The sequence below is a fragment of the Rhipicephalus microplus genome, chromosome X (genome assembly GCF_043290135.1).
Source record: "Rhipicephalus microplus isolate Deutch F79 chromosome X, USDA_Rmic, whole genome shotgun sequence".
NCBI classification, from domain to species: Eukaryota; Metazoa; Arthropoda; class Arachnida; order Ixodida; family Ixodidae; genus Rhipicephalus; species Rhipicephalus microplus.
In genome coordinates this window covers 104,194,701-104,209,598 of record NC_134710.1, presented here as the reverse complement: position 1 = coordinate 104,209,598, position 14,898 = coordinate 104,194,701, and the positions used below count along the sequence as shown (strand labels likewise).

Here is a 14,898-nt window from a genome sequence, read left to right as displayed (position 1 = left end):
TCATATATCATCTATCAGTTCTGCACCTTATGTGGTATTGCACTTTCTCGAAGATCGGTAAGCCTCCGACAGATCGACCAATGTCAAATTGTGATAACATGCGATGTCACAGTCATGTCACGATGTCATGATGCAACATTATCATGGAGAAAGGTCACTTATACTCCATTTCAGAAGTTCTATTTAGCACTGTGGAAGCTACAGGCCCCACAGCCAATAAGAAGGGCGCTTAGCCCCTTCCCATATATTCATTTGTGCAGTGTCGTCTGCTCACCAAATTCATGGCATCTGCTCAATGTATTGTAGTAATTATGGTCAGTTTATTAACTTAAAAATGCAGTAAAGCTACTGAACAAGCAACTACACCGGGAACTTGAAGAAGCGTGAATTTGTTGCTCTGCTGAAGATGGACGGAATCTCATGCAGGCGGGTAACTTCACTTTGTGGCTGTTTCTCTCGGACCCTGTTCGTGGCTCGCGTATGTCTATTTCTTCGTCGACGCGTTCCTTTATGTCTTCCGCTGCAACGCTCCTGTTTTTTCTTTTTGTTTCTGCCGAAGGTGAATCCGACGCGCACGGAATGCTGTGCGAATTTCATGTCCGATATTTGGAGATGCATCGTTATTAGTCTGATGACGCAGTCCGAACACTGCCTTGGCACATTAGGCTTAGCAGGTGTCGCTAAGCAAACAGCATATCTCGCTAATATCGACTAGACGTACCTGATGCTTTACTCCAAGTGTGAGATGAAACAATGATGATGATTGATATGTGGGGGTTAACGTCCCAAAACCACCATATGATTACGAGAGACGCCGTAGTGGAGGGCTCCGGAAATTTCGACCACCTGGGGTTCTTTAACGTGCACCCAAATCTGAGCACACAGGCCTACGACATTTCGGCCTCCATCGGAAATGCAGCCGCCGCAGCTGAGATTTGAACCCGTGCCCTGCGGGTCTATTCTACATTGATTGTTGTCTTCTTACTTGAACCCAAATTCTCTACTTAGCTTGACAGTGAATTGTATCAGATTAGCGACAGTTAAAATAATATCTTAACAGTGTCAAGACGAGTGCGAGCTTTTTCTGACAGCTTTTTTTTTTATTTCTCGACAAAAAAATTCGGCACAAGAACATTTTTGTTGTTCCCAAAAATCGCAGGTACCAGGATCCCATTCTTGGTTTTTAACAACCATGTATACTGTAGAAAGTAAAAATAATGCCCTCCCTCGTAACAACTAGAACAAGAGTGCAATAAAATATTCCCATACTCGCCCACCCATAAATCAGCACCAGTATAGTGGGTGCTAAATTCTACAAATATTGGTACGAAAAAAAAAACACTGTTTATAAAATGACTGAGCCCTTCAAAGGCATGTGAACTGCACTGACTATCTAACTTTCTTCATGAATGTCCTTCTGAGAATCCACATAAAAAGATCGCATTCTGGTAGGCAATACTTCTGAAGAGGTCCTATGCAGATGGGTTCTTCTTCATCAAGGCAATGTCAGAATCGACCATTTCTTTGACTAGCTCCTGCAACATTTTAAAGAAAATATGGTGATTGTGTGTAAGTATACTGATCTGTTTATTTACACAGGGCTAAGGAATTACAATGCAATGCAGTACGTTCATAAAATAGATGCAAGCTATAAGAAATAAACTATATACAGTAAAAGCTCGTTAATTCAATACCCGGTATTTCAGAAAACTAGACAATTCACATGTTTTCTGGTCCCGGTAAACAACACATTGTTTAGTGGCATGAAACTCTTGTTAACTTTGTCACATTTTTCTGCAACTTGGTTAATACAGATGATTCTCGGAGTGCGTCAAGTGCACTTTGAGCGCAAAAATGTGCAACGTAAAGAGAAAACGGCATTCACAGACAACCAAAATAAGGTGGTGATGTCTGCATTGCTATCGTCATCAACATGAACCGCATTGTAGCTAAGGCAATGACATTCTCTAGCTGATTTTGGGTTATGTTTTCAATTAGTTACAGCAGGGAGGTCTTGAGCTGTGGTGACAATGAGAACAAAGTCGCAAGTGCAAACACTGTGGCTCTTACGCTCTTAGGCACAGCAAGTACAGGATTTAGGTATTTATAAAGAAAGGTGTATTGTTGTAACAGACATCTGTTTATTGTTTTCTTGACACATGACAATTTGAAGATCGGTTATTTCAAACAATTTTCCGGGTAACATAAAACTTAAATTAACGACCTTTTACTGTAATGGAGTACTTAAGAGGTTCTGGACCCATTTTTGAAGTAATGATGAATGGATCGCAGTATCAGAGTTAATTCTCTCTTAAATAAATAGCCACAAAAATATTAAAAGGCAAGTAAGTATGAATGAATAATTTTATCTGGGGTTTTATGTCCCAAAACCACCGTATGATTATTAGAGACGCCTAAGTGGAGGGCTCCAGAAATTTTGGCCATCTGGTGTTTCTCAGTGTGCACAGGCATGACGCAATACATGGGTCTCTACCATTTCGGCTCCATTGAAATGCGACTGCCGCTGCAGAGATTGAACACGCGATCTTTGGGTCAGCAGCTGAGCATGGTAGCCACTGTTATGCAGATGAGTACGAACAGAGTTACATAAATTTGTCGCACACTTGAAGGGTCTTCTTTTCACCTTTCAAACCAACAAGCGAGCTGGAAGCTATAAAAGGAAGACATAAAAAGAGCGAAAGAAGCTATGTCACGTGTGTTCTGTCGAAATAAAATACCGGGTGTGTCGATTTCGCGTCTCTAGCATGATAAGAGGGGCACGTTCAGTGTGAATAAAAATTTATTCTTTCTGGCACTTCACAAGCGTTCTGACGCTCCCCGTTTTTACTACATCAGCACGAAGCCTTCTCAGACACCTCCGTCTGGTTAGTTCGAACCATATGCATGCTTCAATGCATGCCCTGGAATGCATGCCCTGGCTGGATAGAATATCTGGCAATGAAGGATGGGATCAGCCGCAGCAGCATCTCGGCGCGACTGTCAGTGGGACACGGTGTACGACTCTGAACGCGGACTAGAACGAAAGCATGAACGAGGCCAAGCACAGAGTGGTCGCCAGAAAACATAAGCGGACTGCTTCTTTACAATGGATACACCCCATGTCTCTAGTCATTAAGAGAGCACCTCTGAGTTTGATCCAAGGATAGATAACATAAAATCGTACTTTGACAGGTTCGAAAACTTTGTCCATGTTACTGGCTGCGAGAAAGCTGAAGCTTTTCCTCAATGTGGTGGGCGCTCAAACATACGAGGAGTTAAAGAACATTTTGGTTACCGACAAACCCACAGACAAAACTTTCGACCAAGTGCCGATGTTGTTAGAACACCACTTCAGCCCATCATTCTCAGTCATAGCTGAACGCTGCAAGTTTAACAGGCGAATTCAGCAAGAAGGTGAAAGCATCAAAGTTTTTTTGAAGAAACTCAAGCATTTGACCAGGTAGTGCGAGTTTAAAGATTTTATTAACCCTTTTCTGCTGAGTGTCAAATATTCGTGACATACCGAAAAACTTCGAGCAAGCAAGTCGCAAAATGCGCCGCCTTTAATGCGAGCTCTCAAGTACTCCCGGGGAATGTAGCTTTTAGCATGAAAAATCTAGCACCGTCTTGTTTGAGGTATTTTATGTTAGAACCAATTTTTTGTGGCTGATGACAGAGAGTGCGAAGCACATGAAACAGCTCACTTCTTTGTTCTTTCTGGCGTGGAGACACAAGTTCTATCTTAAATAATTTTGTTTATTTGGTGCACAAACACCGAAGAGGTGGCAAAGGACATGTTTCGCAGTTTTGAAGTAAGTCTTTTGTTCGAAGGTCCTCACTTTTCTGGCATATAGGGAATTGACAACACACATAAAAGTATGCATTCAAGGTACATCTTGTACAATTTAACTGTGCAATCATTGAAAGTTTGCTATTTGAGGCTAGAAAATGAAAAAATTTTGTTCAGCAGTCTCAAAATTCAGGCATTAAAGGGTTAATGATGCTCTGAGAGATCGCCTGGTAGCAGGGTTATGCGATGCAAAGACGTAAGAGGGTTCTTTTTGCAACAGTATGGTCAACATTTAAACGCGCATGCAAAATCGCAATCGAGAATAAATCGGCTGACTGCCAAACCAAAGAAATACACGTAGAAGGGGCGAGACCTTTGAAAGGTAATGCAGTGCGTTGAAGTTTTAAAGAGAAAGACCATGCATCAAGTGACGAGAAAGATTGCTCAGCAAAGAGAAAAACAGTCTGTCGTCGTTGGGGAAAAAGCCATGTTATAGCTAGATGTTGGTACCAATACGCGAGGTGCCGAGCATGTGCAAGGACCAGGCATTTCCAAATAATGTGCCAAGCGAATAAAGGTATGGTAAACTACATTGGAGATTCAGACGAAGAGTCTGAGGAGTCTGATTTATCATGTCATATGCAAATCAGGAGGCAAACGGGGCTACAAGGTAATCATAAATATAGAAGGAACGCCCATACCAATGCTCTTGGACACTGGCGCAGCAGTTACTGTTACGCCCGAAAGCATTTTCAAGGGGATTCCCAGGCAGATCAAATTCAATCGTTCAACAGCTTCCCTCAGGACAATACAGGAGAACCATTAAGATTAAATGAAAAGGCAGATGTTGGGTAGAATATAACGGATGCAGCGAGACTATGCCATTCTATGTGGTAGAGGATCAGACAAAGGGCCTGCCACTGCTTCTTGGCCGCGATTAGATAAGAAATTGCAGCTTGACTGCAAAACCGCATACGTGATTAGAGAAGAGAGATTTCCTGAAGTATTCCATAGCGCACCAGGAGTAGCAAGGAACCTTGAAGCAAAAAACTTCCATAAAAGCGAACAGTAGGCCAGCGTACTGCCAGGCATGACCAGTTACATTTGCTCTCAAGGAAGAAGTCACTGCTGAATTGCAAAGGTTGGATGAAAATGGACTCTAAAAGAGAGTTATTCAGAGTGATTTGGTCACACGTATTGTCGTAGTTCCTAAGCAGGGAGGCAGGATAAGGTTCTGCGGAGACTGTAAGGTAACCATAAATCATGTGCTGAAAGCAGATTCCTACCAGCTTTCTCTACCATTTCGGCTACCATTTTGACTTGCAAGTGCACCGGCTATATTTCAAGCAATGATGGATACGGTGCTAGAAGGCATCCCTTAGATGGGCTGCTGCATATACGATGTCATTGTCACTGGAAGCAGCACAGATTATTGTTACAGCATAGTAGACAAAGATTTTCAGCAGCTTAGTCACATCAACTTCACCCTTTAAGCAGCAAAATGCAAATTTTTTCGCGAACCGGTCATTTATTTGGGACACAAGGTCTCAGCAGAGGGAATCTACTTGACATCGGCCAAGATCAAGGTAATTCAAGATGCTCCTAAACCGACGAACGTTACAGAATCAAGTATTTACCTGGAACTTCTGAATTTCCATGGGAAGTTTTTTTTCGGCGGACTTGGCCACGGTGGCTGTGTCTCTGTACAAGCTGTTGAAGGAACATTAGTGGTGCTGGACAAAAGAATGCAAGCAGGCATTTGAAGCTACGAAGACTGATCTGCGACAGTGAAATCCTTGCATGTTACGACGTCAGGAAGCCATTGAGGCTCGGCTATGACTCTTCAGCCTAGGTCTCGCAGCAGTGATTTTTCCCGAAATGCGCGATGGCAGAGAGAGACCAACAGCATTTGCCTACCGTGCCTTGACAAGAATTAATTGATATGTGGGGTTTAACGTCCCAAAACCACCATATAATTATGAGAGACGCCATAGTGGAGGGCTCCGGAAATTTCTACCACCTGGGGTTCTTTAACGTGCACCCAAATCTGAGCACACAGGCCTACAACATTTCTACCTCCATTGGAAATGCAGCCGCCGCTGCCAGGACCTTAGCCACAAGACCATCGCGGCGGGGCGTACCTTGACAAGGTGTGAACACGATTATGTACAAAGGGAAAAGGAAGCTCTTACAGTCATTTTCCGCTTGCAACATTTTCATTGCTACGTATCAGAATGACGGGCACTTCAACCTTCTACACGGATCATCAGCCTCTTTTAGCATTGCTCAGACATAATAAACCAATATCATCACTTGTAGCAGCAAGAATTCAATGCTGGGTGATGACGCTCATCGCATACCAATACAATCTTAATGCAGAAGCGGAAATTAACATGCAAGTAGCTGATGCCTTATCAAGATTGCCATTGTCAGTGGAAACGCGTGATGACGTACCTGAGTGCTTGGCTGTTTTCGATGCCTCACCACTGACTGTGGCACAGGTTGCAAAAGAAGCCAAGAGAGAGGGACCTTGTTTTAAGTGCGGTTGTCAAATATATGCTCACAGGATAACCAACCAAGTACCTGAGTGAAATGCAATCATTTTGGCGACACAGAGATGAACTGTCGATTGAACAGGACTTCCCTATGTGGGATAAACGAGTCATTGTGCCCAAGTACTTGCGACCTGATGATCTGTCTCTACTGCATGAGGAACACCTGAATATGACACGGATGAAGATGCTAGCTCGATCCTATAATTGGTGGCCTTCCCTAGACAAGGACATCAAAGATACCGTACAAAACTGTAACAGTTATCAAATCAAAGCATGCTCCCAGCCAACACCACCGGTCCATTGCAACCCTGGCTCTATCCTACAAGAGTTGGGTAATGCATCCATGTCGACTACACCATAAGAAATGGCCTTAATCTGCTGGTGCTGAATGACGCCTACTCAAAACGAATTGAGGTGTTCTGCCTGCCTGTGACAACTAGGGCAAAAATGATGCAGTGTTTAAGCAACCTCTTTTCAGCATATGGCTAGCCAGAGCAATTGGAGCCGAATAATGGTCCAAGTTTACCTCAGATGAGTTTGAACAGTTCCTGCAACAACGCGGAATTACTAAGCATATAAAGACACCTCCATACCACGCAGCATCCAATGGAGCTGCAGAAAAGCTTTTTAGAACAACCAAGACAGCACTTCTGAAGCAAGTACTGGCTGACGACGCTGCAGGTTTGATAAGTGCTATACAAGAGCATCTCTGTCACTTCTTTCTGTCATACGGAAACACCCTAAATTCAGTTATAGCAAAGACGCCAGCTGAACTCTTCTTGAAGCGTTAGTCCAAAGGTGAACTTTTCTCTACTGAAGTCAATTTGTTAGTTATGTTGGGTTTTGTAGCGCAAGAGCAACTAAGGCTATGCTGCGCCAGACTCATGGTGAGAATACTTGCAGAGGACAGGGCTATGACAATGACTCTGAAATGTCTTGACGGCGATGACATATGGGATATGATGAGCGGTGAAGCGTGGCTGTATAAAGGCCTAAAAGGATTGGCTCCGTAAACGCGTGAAATATATATCTCTTCTAAGATTATGTGTGTGATGCTCGGGGTGGTCAATGTGTATGGTTTGTACATGAGGTTATACCGTAACGGCTTTTACATAGTACTAATGCCATACCCGTGTCCTTAACCATAAGGGCCGGGAGGCAAGTGCCTCGTTGTAAATTCCAGCTGCAGATGCCTCTCCGAAGAGGCTGTGCTACGAGTCACATCAGTCAAGTTTTGCTATGTCTAGCGGTAGCATAGTATAGTGTAGTTAGACCTTGTTCAGAAGTTGTGCTTCATTTAAAAAGCTGATCACATCAGCTATGGGTATTAGGGCGTCATCGCCCAAGAGTAGCATTGAATGAAAGGGAATATTTAACCTGTAAAACATACAGAAATGTTTTTCTCTTAATGTTTCCATATGTGGGCAAGCTATTAAAATGTGCATTACAGTTAGTTGCTCCTGACACTTATCGTATGTTGGGGCTTCTTCGCCTGCCAATAAATAGATAGTTATGTGTGATGTGTGTATGACCTATTCGTAGTCGACATATAACTACTTCGATAAAACGTGCTTGATGAAGACAGGTCTTCCATTCACCAAGAACAGGTTTAATTAGGTGAAGTTTGTTGTTTTGTTGTGATTTCCATTCCTGCTGCCAGTAAAAGGTAGTGGCCCGGCGAACAGCTTGAATCCCATCTCTGGCAGGTATGTTGGTTTTTGACTCGCGCATCTCATTTGCTGTTGCATCTAGTTGGTCTGTCCTTTCATTGCCTGGGATCCCGACATAACTCGGGACCCAACAGAGGCGTATGGTGTGGTCATCAGGTGTGTGGGATAATATGTTTAAAATATCGCCTATGAATGGCTCATACTGAGATTTATAATTCACTTTTCAGCGTGCTTAACGAGTCTGTAAATATTGCAGCTTTTTTATGTTTTGAGCTTATAATGTACCGTACTGCCATCCATACCGTATAGCACTCAGCGGTGTAGATGGATACGAACTGCGGTAGTCTAGTTATTTGCTCGTGTGTTGCTCCTACCATGCTGCTTCCGACATAAGCAGATGTCTTCCAACCATCAGTATAAAATTCTTCGTAAGTGTTGTACATTTGTTGTAATGTAAGGAATTCTTGTAGTATATGTTCACGTGGGGTGTTTTGTTTTTTTATATGTGTGAGTGAAAAATCCAAGAACTTGGAGAAATCACTCCATGGGGCCAAACTGGGTGGCTTTCTGACGATGGAGAGTGCTTCGTTAGGAATATTTAGGCGTAAAATTCTTCTTCAAATCTTAGTATTAGTGGCTTAATTACATTTGGTTTGTTGGCGTAGTGTTGTCGTAGGTCACAGCGTGTGACGATACTGTGGCATATATGATCTGGTGAAGAACGAACTCTAAGGACATATGTGAGCATTAGTTTCGTTCTCCTATATTCCAAGGATGGTTCGTTACTTTCGGCGTATAAGCTCGAAATAGGTGAGGTTCGATAGGCACCTGTTGCGAGGCGTAACCCTTTGTTATGGACAGGGTCTAGGCGCTTAAGGTACGAGTCTGTTGCTGAACCGTAGATTATACTACCGTAGTCTAATTTGCTGCATACTAAAGAGCGGTAGATGAGCAGGAGGCACTTACGGTCGGAACCCCAGTGCTTTCGGGACAAGACTTTGAGGACATTAAGGGCGTTGTTGGATTTCACCTTCAGATTATTAATGTGTGGAAGAAAATTGAGCTTCTTATCAAATACGACCCCCAGAAACTTCTGTTCTTGTTTTATCGTTTATTTTGAGTACGGGGTCTGGTTGTAAGCCTCGTTTCTGGGAGAATGCTACAGCAACCGTCTTTTCCTCAGAAAACCGGAAGCAGTTTTTGTTAGTCCATTGTGTTAGCTTGTTTAGTGCTATTCGAATGTGTCGCTCACACGTCGCCATGTTAGATGACCGGCACGCTATTTGGAGACCATCCACATATAGTGAGTGCATAAGAGTAGATGGTATGACCTGGTTCACAGAGTTCATTTTGACGACAAAGAGAGTTGTCCTTAGGACACAGCCCTGAGGCACACCGTTCTCTTCAGTAAAAGTTTCTGAAAGTGTGGTACCCAAACGAACCTGAAAAGTTCGGTTCGATAGGAAGTCGGACAAGCAGTTGAGCATCCTTCCGCGAATTCCAAGATCTGCCAGGTCTCGTATGATACCGTACTTCCACGTTGTGTCATATGCCTTTTCAAGATCGAAAAATACTGCTAAGCAGTGCTGCTTGTACAGGAAAGCTTCTCGTACAGTATGCTCAAGGCGAACGAGGTGATCGGTGGTGGAACATCCTTTCTTGTAACCATATTGGTGGACATCTATCAAGTTATCGGTTTCTAGGATGTATGTTAGCCTAATATTAATAACGCTTTCGTAGGATTTCCCATACAACTTGTGAGTGCTATGAGCCTGTAGCTTGTTGGTAATGTAGGGTTTTTTCCGGCTTTGAGAAATGGAATTATAATGGCTTTTTTCCACTCTGTTGGCATTCTGCCAGTGATCCAAATAGCGTTAAAGAAGTGCAGCAATGCCTTCACCGCTGCCTGGGACAAATGGGCTAGCATTTGGTAATGTATTTTGTCTGGGCCAGGTGCTGTTTTTTTACCTTGAGAAAGCACTCTTAATTTTTGTATGATCTGTTGTGATAACCTGTAATAGGAAGCTTTTGTTTTTCTGTAGATTGTTTATGTTTTAGGAAAGCTGCCGAATAGTTTGCTGAGCTCGAAATAGCGCAAAAGTGCTGCACTAATAGGTCTGCCTGTTCGCCTAAAGTTGTCTGGATGCCAGGGGTTGAGAGAATGGGGATGGTATATGAACTGTAGTTGCCGTTCAACTTGTGCACCTGATCCCACATTCTTTTAGATGTGATGGAACTGTTAATGGATGAAATGTACTTTTTCCACGAGAGTTTTTCAGCCTGCCTGCAAATAAATCTTGCCTTTGCTCTCGCCTTTTTAAATGCTAGGCGGTTCTCTCCTGTAAGATATTTACGAAAAATGCCCCACTCCTTGTGTTGCATTTTTTTAGTTTGTGTGCACTCTTTTGTCCACCAAGGTATAAGTTTTTTCTTTATAATGCCGAAGGATTGTGGTATAGTTTGTATGGCTGCAGCAAGTATGCAGGCGGTGACTGTCTTGTTCATTTCCTCTATGTTTAGGCCTTCAAGCATCTCTTTTTCTAGGGCAGCTTTTTCAGTGAACAGTGGCCAGTCTGCCAGATGTAGTTTCCAACGCGGTGGTCGGGATTGAGTGGTGGGGAGGGTTTGTGTTAATTTTATGAGAGCAGGCATATGGTCACTGCCGTGAACATTATCTATCACGCTCCACTTTATGTCCCAAAAGAGCGACGGTGAGCACAGCGCTAGATCTAAGCAGCTTGTAGCTCCTGTGCTTGGGGAGCAGTAGGTGACGCTACCAGTGTTTAAAAGACATACGTCATTGTTCAGAATAAAATCTTCGAGAGTTTGTCCTCTGGTGTCAGTTGTACTGCTTCCCCAAAGCATTCCGTGCGCGTTAAAATCCCCTGCAATAACAAACGGTTCAGGCAGTTGGTCCAAAATATGCTCTATATCTTTAGTTGAAAAATGCGTGTGTGGGGGGATATAAATGGAACATATGGTGATTGTGAGCTAAAATGGTGACGGCCACAGCCTCGATGTGACTGTTGATGGTGATCTCTCTCACTGCAATACCACTTTGGCGACAATAGCCATGCCGCCAGACAACCGGCTAGCGTGGACGCGATCGCGCCGTACTACGGTAAAACCTCTGAAGAAGTTTGTGTGTTTTTCTCCCAGATTGGTCTCCTGTAAGCACATAGCCATTGGAGAGAGACTACTTAGCAAATCTTTTATGTCACCTATGTTGTGAATGAGTCCTCTACAGTTCCAATGGAGAAGAAAAGCCATTTTGGGCAGAGAACTTGAGCGGAAAAGAGGAGTACGAATTGATTTGTTGGCGATAAAACCTTGGTGACACGTGCGTGATGATAAAGTCAAAACAGAATGGTACCATAACCTTTCAGGTTATGGAAAACGAAACTTATTTTACAGGGCTTTTTGGAGGCCCTGAAATTTGTCTTTTTTGGAGCGGTCGAGAGAAACTCGCTGCTCCTTGGGCACTGCAGGCGCCGTTTGACTGGCAGTTGTGTCCATAGCTTCATGAGAAGCGTTGGACCGTCATCTGCGGACCGATCCCTGGGCGTTGTAAGCTTCGGCTCAAGATACGGCTTAAGATTTTGATGCGCACCATTGTCATCTAGGCCTCGCAAGCCAAGTTTCTTTCCGGCTTTCTCTCGGTTTCCATTCAAGTTTCGAAACCGGTTCTCTGAGCCCCAGGGGCGTTGTACATATGCATATAGTAACATGCTTGTGTACATAAACGGAGTTCCTGCTTGGCTACCGGCTGCTGCGTACCCCGTGTCGGCCGGCGCATCAGCGCCGTGCCCTGTGTTCTCAGTGCGGCGCGCCACCTCGCGATTCTACATTTTGGCGATGAGGATCTGCAATCCATGAGCATCATGCAATAAGGTGGGTATCGAGCCTTCTTCCTCATGCTGTCAACTCAGCACCTGTGCAAGCTACCACACCGATGCGGCATTTCCTGAAGATTACCTGCTTGTGACACACCGAGACCATACCTGCATTGCTCCGCGTCTATACTGCCAAAATAAGCATGTTCCCCGCTATTCCACCACCTCCGTTCCTGCAATGCCCTGGCGTTCCTCCGATTCCGTGGAATACTTGGCGTCGCGTCGTGCAAGTGGACGTTGATGCGGCAGCCCCGGACGCTACGCCAGACACGAAGAAGGTGTTGCTCCTCAACGTGCTTGAAGTGGAGGGATCACAGGCTTACTACAAGGCTGCTGACGAGCAGATGCTGCTTGACGGTGTCCAGCCTTCAGGAGATGGTGCATCATGCGACGCGTGCCAGCAGGCCTTAGCCGTTCTGGACGCATGCTTTACCCCGCCTGCAGACACTTTCTGCGTACGGGCCCGATTCCAGCGAAGAGTTCAAGAACCGGACGAGACTCCCGTCTAATTCATTCTAGTGCTGTGGTAGTTGGCCAACAACTGCAATTTCAGCATCGAAGTAGAGAAAACGGTACAGGACCAGATTCTGCACAGCCTGCATGACCCTGACCTACTTAGGTCATTCTTTCAGATAAGGAACGCTTTCACAGTCCAGGCAGCATTGGCACATGCCAAGGAAGAGGAGTTCGTCGACCGCGCATCGCAGCAGCTGGCTGCTCTGCAGGTTGACTCGATAACGCGACGCGAGCATGAACGCCATAGCGCTCGTCTTCGTCGACCCATACCGCTACAACGTTAGGCTTCCAACCCTGATGTGCCACTGGCCCCTCCGAGTTCTGCGAAAATCTTGCAAATTTTACCAGGCCATACATCGATTTCACGAACTACGACGATTCTGGCCCAGACTGAGAGCGTGTTCGCTTGTACTGCATCTGTCGGTGTCACAGCTGGCCGTGCTCCTAATGTGCCTGCTTCTGATGTGCCTACTCCTGTCGTGTTTCCTGCGGTTGAGCATACCCGGACTCTACCTGCTTGCGTCCTAGCTAACTATACGTCAGTTGTGCCTGCTGCAGCTTTCGCCCCGGCTGTGTTTCTTTCAGCTTGTGGTGGCCTCCGGGCTGCTGTGTCTGTTCTTGATTTGCCGGAGGTGCATTCATCAAGCGTGCCAGCCGAGATTCAGGAAGCGGTCCCTGTTCTGTGTGCTGCGGAGGTGCTACCACCAGTCGCGCTTGTGCCGGCCGAGCCAGTTCCTGTTTTGTGCACGGCACCTGCATCGGTGGCACCGAGGCATGTCCCGTCAGAGCATCACTTCATGCCTCTTCCGGCCCCTACTGTGCCAGAAGTACACTGAAAGGACAGCACATGGGCAGATTTCTACATAGCACCGGACTGCTGTGGGTGGCGACAGTGCCTGTCGTTAAAATGGCACCGCTACAGGCGTCGAAGTCATAGACTCAAACACGACAGTGACTATGCAGACATCCTCTCTCAGGGGAGGGGATGATGTGGTTGTTACTTGGCATTGTACCTTGCGGTTGTATTGTTGGTCTGCATGCTACACATTTTCAATTCATCATTTGTTCTGCTACGTGCTGTGTGTGCTTGTTATTTCTTCTCAAGTATGCATTACCTTTGTATTTTCGTGTGTTTTCTATGTAATTCTTCATGCTGTGTTGTTCAATTTCTTTATTGTGCATTGGCTGCGTGGAGGACACCACATCATATTTATTTCAAGGGGGATGATGCGGTGTCTGGGTTTCTGTTCCGGTTTGGGAACCGGTTCTCTGGTCCCCAGGGGGCATTGTACATATGTATATAGTAGCATGCTTGTGTACATAAACAGAGTTCCTGCTTGGCTACCGGCTGCTGTGTACCTTGTCTTGGCCGGCGCTTCAGCGCCGTGCCCTGTGTTCTCTGTGCGGCACATCCGCCGCACGATACTACACTTACCCTGTATGTTTTAATGCATTGTTACTGCTATCAGTGCCTCACATTTCTGGTGAAAGTATGGATTTCTCTTTTGCATGTCAGGGAGTGAAAATATGACAATAAATGCACACTTCAAACTGTCCACAAGACAGAGCACTCTGAAGGTAAATAAATGTAATTTATCACTTCCCTGAGCTGTCACTAAACCGTAACAGCTATATATACTGCTTGGGCACCACTAGATTCTACTAGCACTGTCAGATCATAGGTGTTTGTGTTCCTGAACATCTTTGCAGATGCAGAAACAAGCTTGCCAAGCTGAATGCTGATATAGAATTTGCAAAAAAAAACACTTTGCATCGAGGTGAATAGCATTAGCTCATTCTAGTTTAATCTTGCAAAGGCAGACTTCCATGTGTTAGTACTGATGATCAGCAAAGCAAGAACAAATAACGCTGAGATTTTGAATCACTTCTATAAATTCAAATGTGTATGTTGTACAATTTACAAAAAACGAGTAAACATATTTTGAAGCCATAAATGCTGCAACAAGCTTGGCTGGCCACCAACGTCGCTTATATCACAAAGGTTGCACCAAAAGAACACTCTAGGAAAAAAGAAGTCACCAGAGCTTAGCAACAGAACATACCTGAAATGAGATCCTCCTTTCCCAACCAAGTTTCTCTTTGGCCTTGCTGGCATCTCCAAGCAAGAAGTCCTATAAAACAATACAAACATAGTACACATTGCAATATATTGATAAGTTGTTAAATGGGAGATGATGCGGTTTAGGAACTTCCCAATTTCCCAATTTTCAGCCATATTTGTATTACCGTAAAATCCTTAGCAAGCTTAGATAATTAGATGTAGAACACTCTAGCAAGGATGTCAGCTTCAAGGCATGTTTGAAATTTTTTTTGTACACACCATTTTAAAGGTTCTGACGACACAAAAATCTGTCACTACAGTTTAACGTAGGGATGATGCAAAAGTGCCCACTGATGGACGTATGAATGAAAGAACTTTATTCAGGTCCAATAGGTTGTGCTAGTGTCCCAGC

The 14,898-nt window shown here is 44.5% G+C and overlaps 1 protein-coding gene across 2 annotated transcripts in view; it reads right to left on the bottom strand.

Moving 5' to 3' along the window:
- Positions 1–1,079: 1,079 nt before the first annotated feature.
- The window catches only part of Gmd (GDP-mannose 4,6 dehydratase), a 70,528-nt gene continuing 56,709 nt past the window's right edge, over positions 1,080–14,898 (bottom strand). The window contains exons 10-12 of one of the 2 annotated variants that reach the window (XM_075877349.1): positions 14,488–14,556; positions 5,428–5,500; positions 1,279–1,535 (exon numbers count right to left, since the gene is read on the bottom strand). In XM_075877349.1, coding sequence (XP_075733464.1) covers positions 1,507–1,535; positions 5,428–5,500; positions 14,488–14,556 — 171 coding nt within the window. In that variant the 3' untranslated portion in view covers positions 1,279–1,506. Of the gene's footprint in view, positions 1,536–5,427; positions 5,501–14,487; positions 14,557–14,898 lie in introns of both variants that reach the window. The other variant, XM_037427489.2, reaches the window with a different exon arrangement.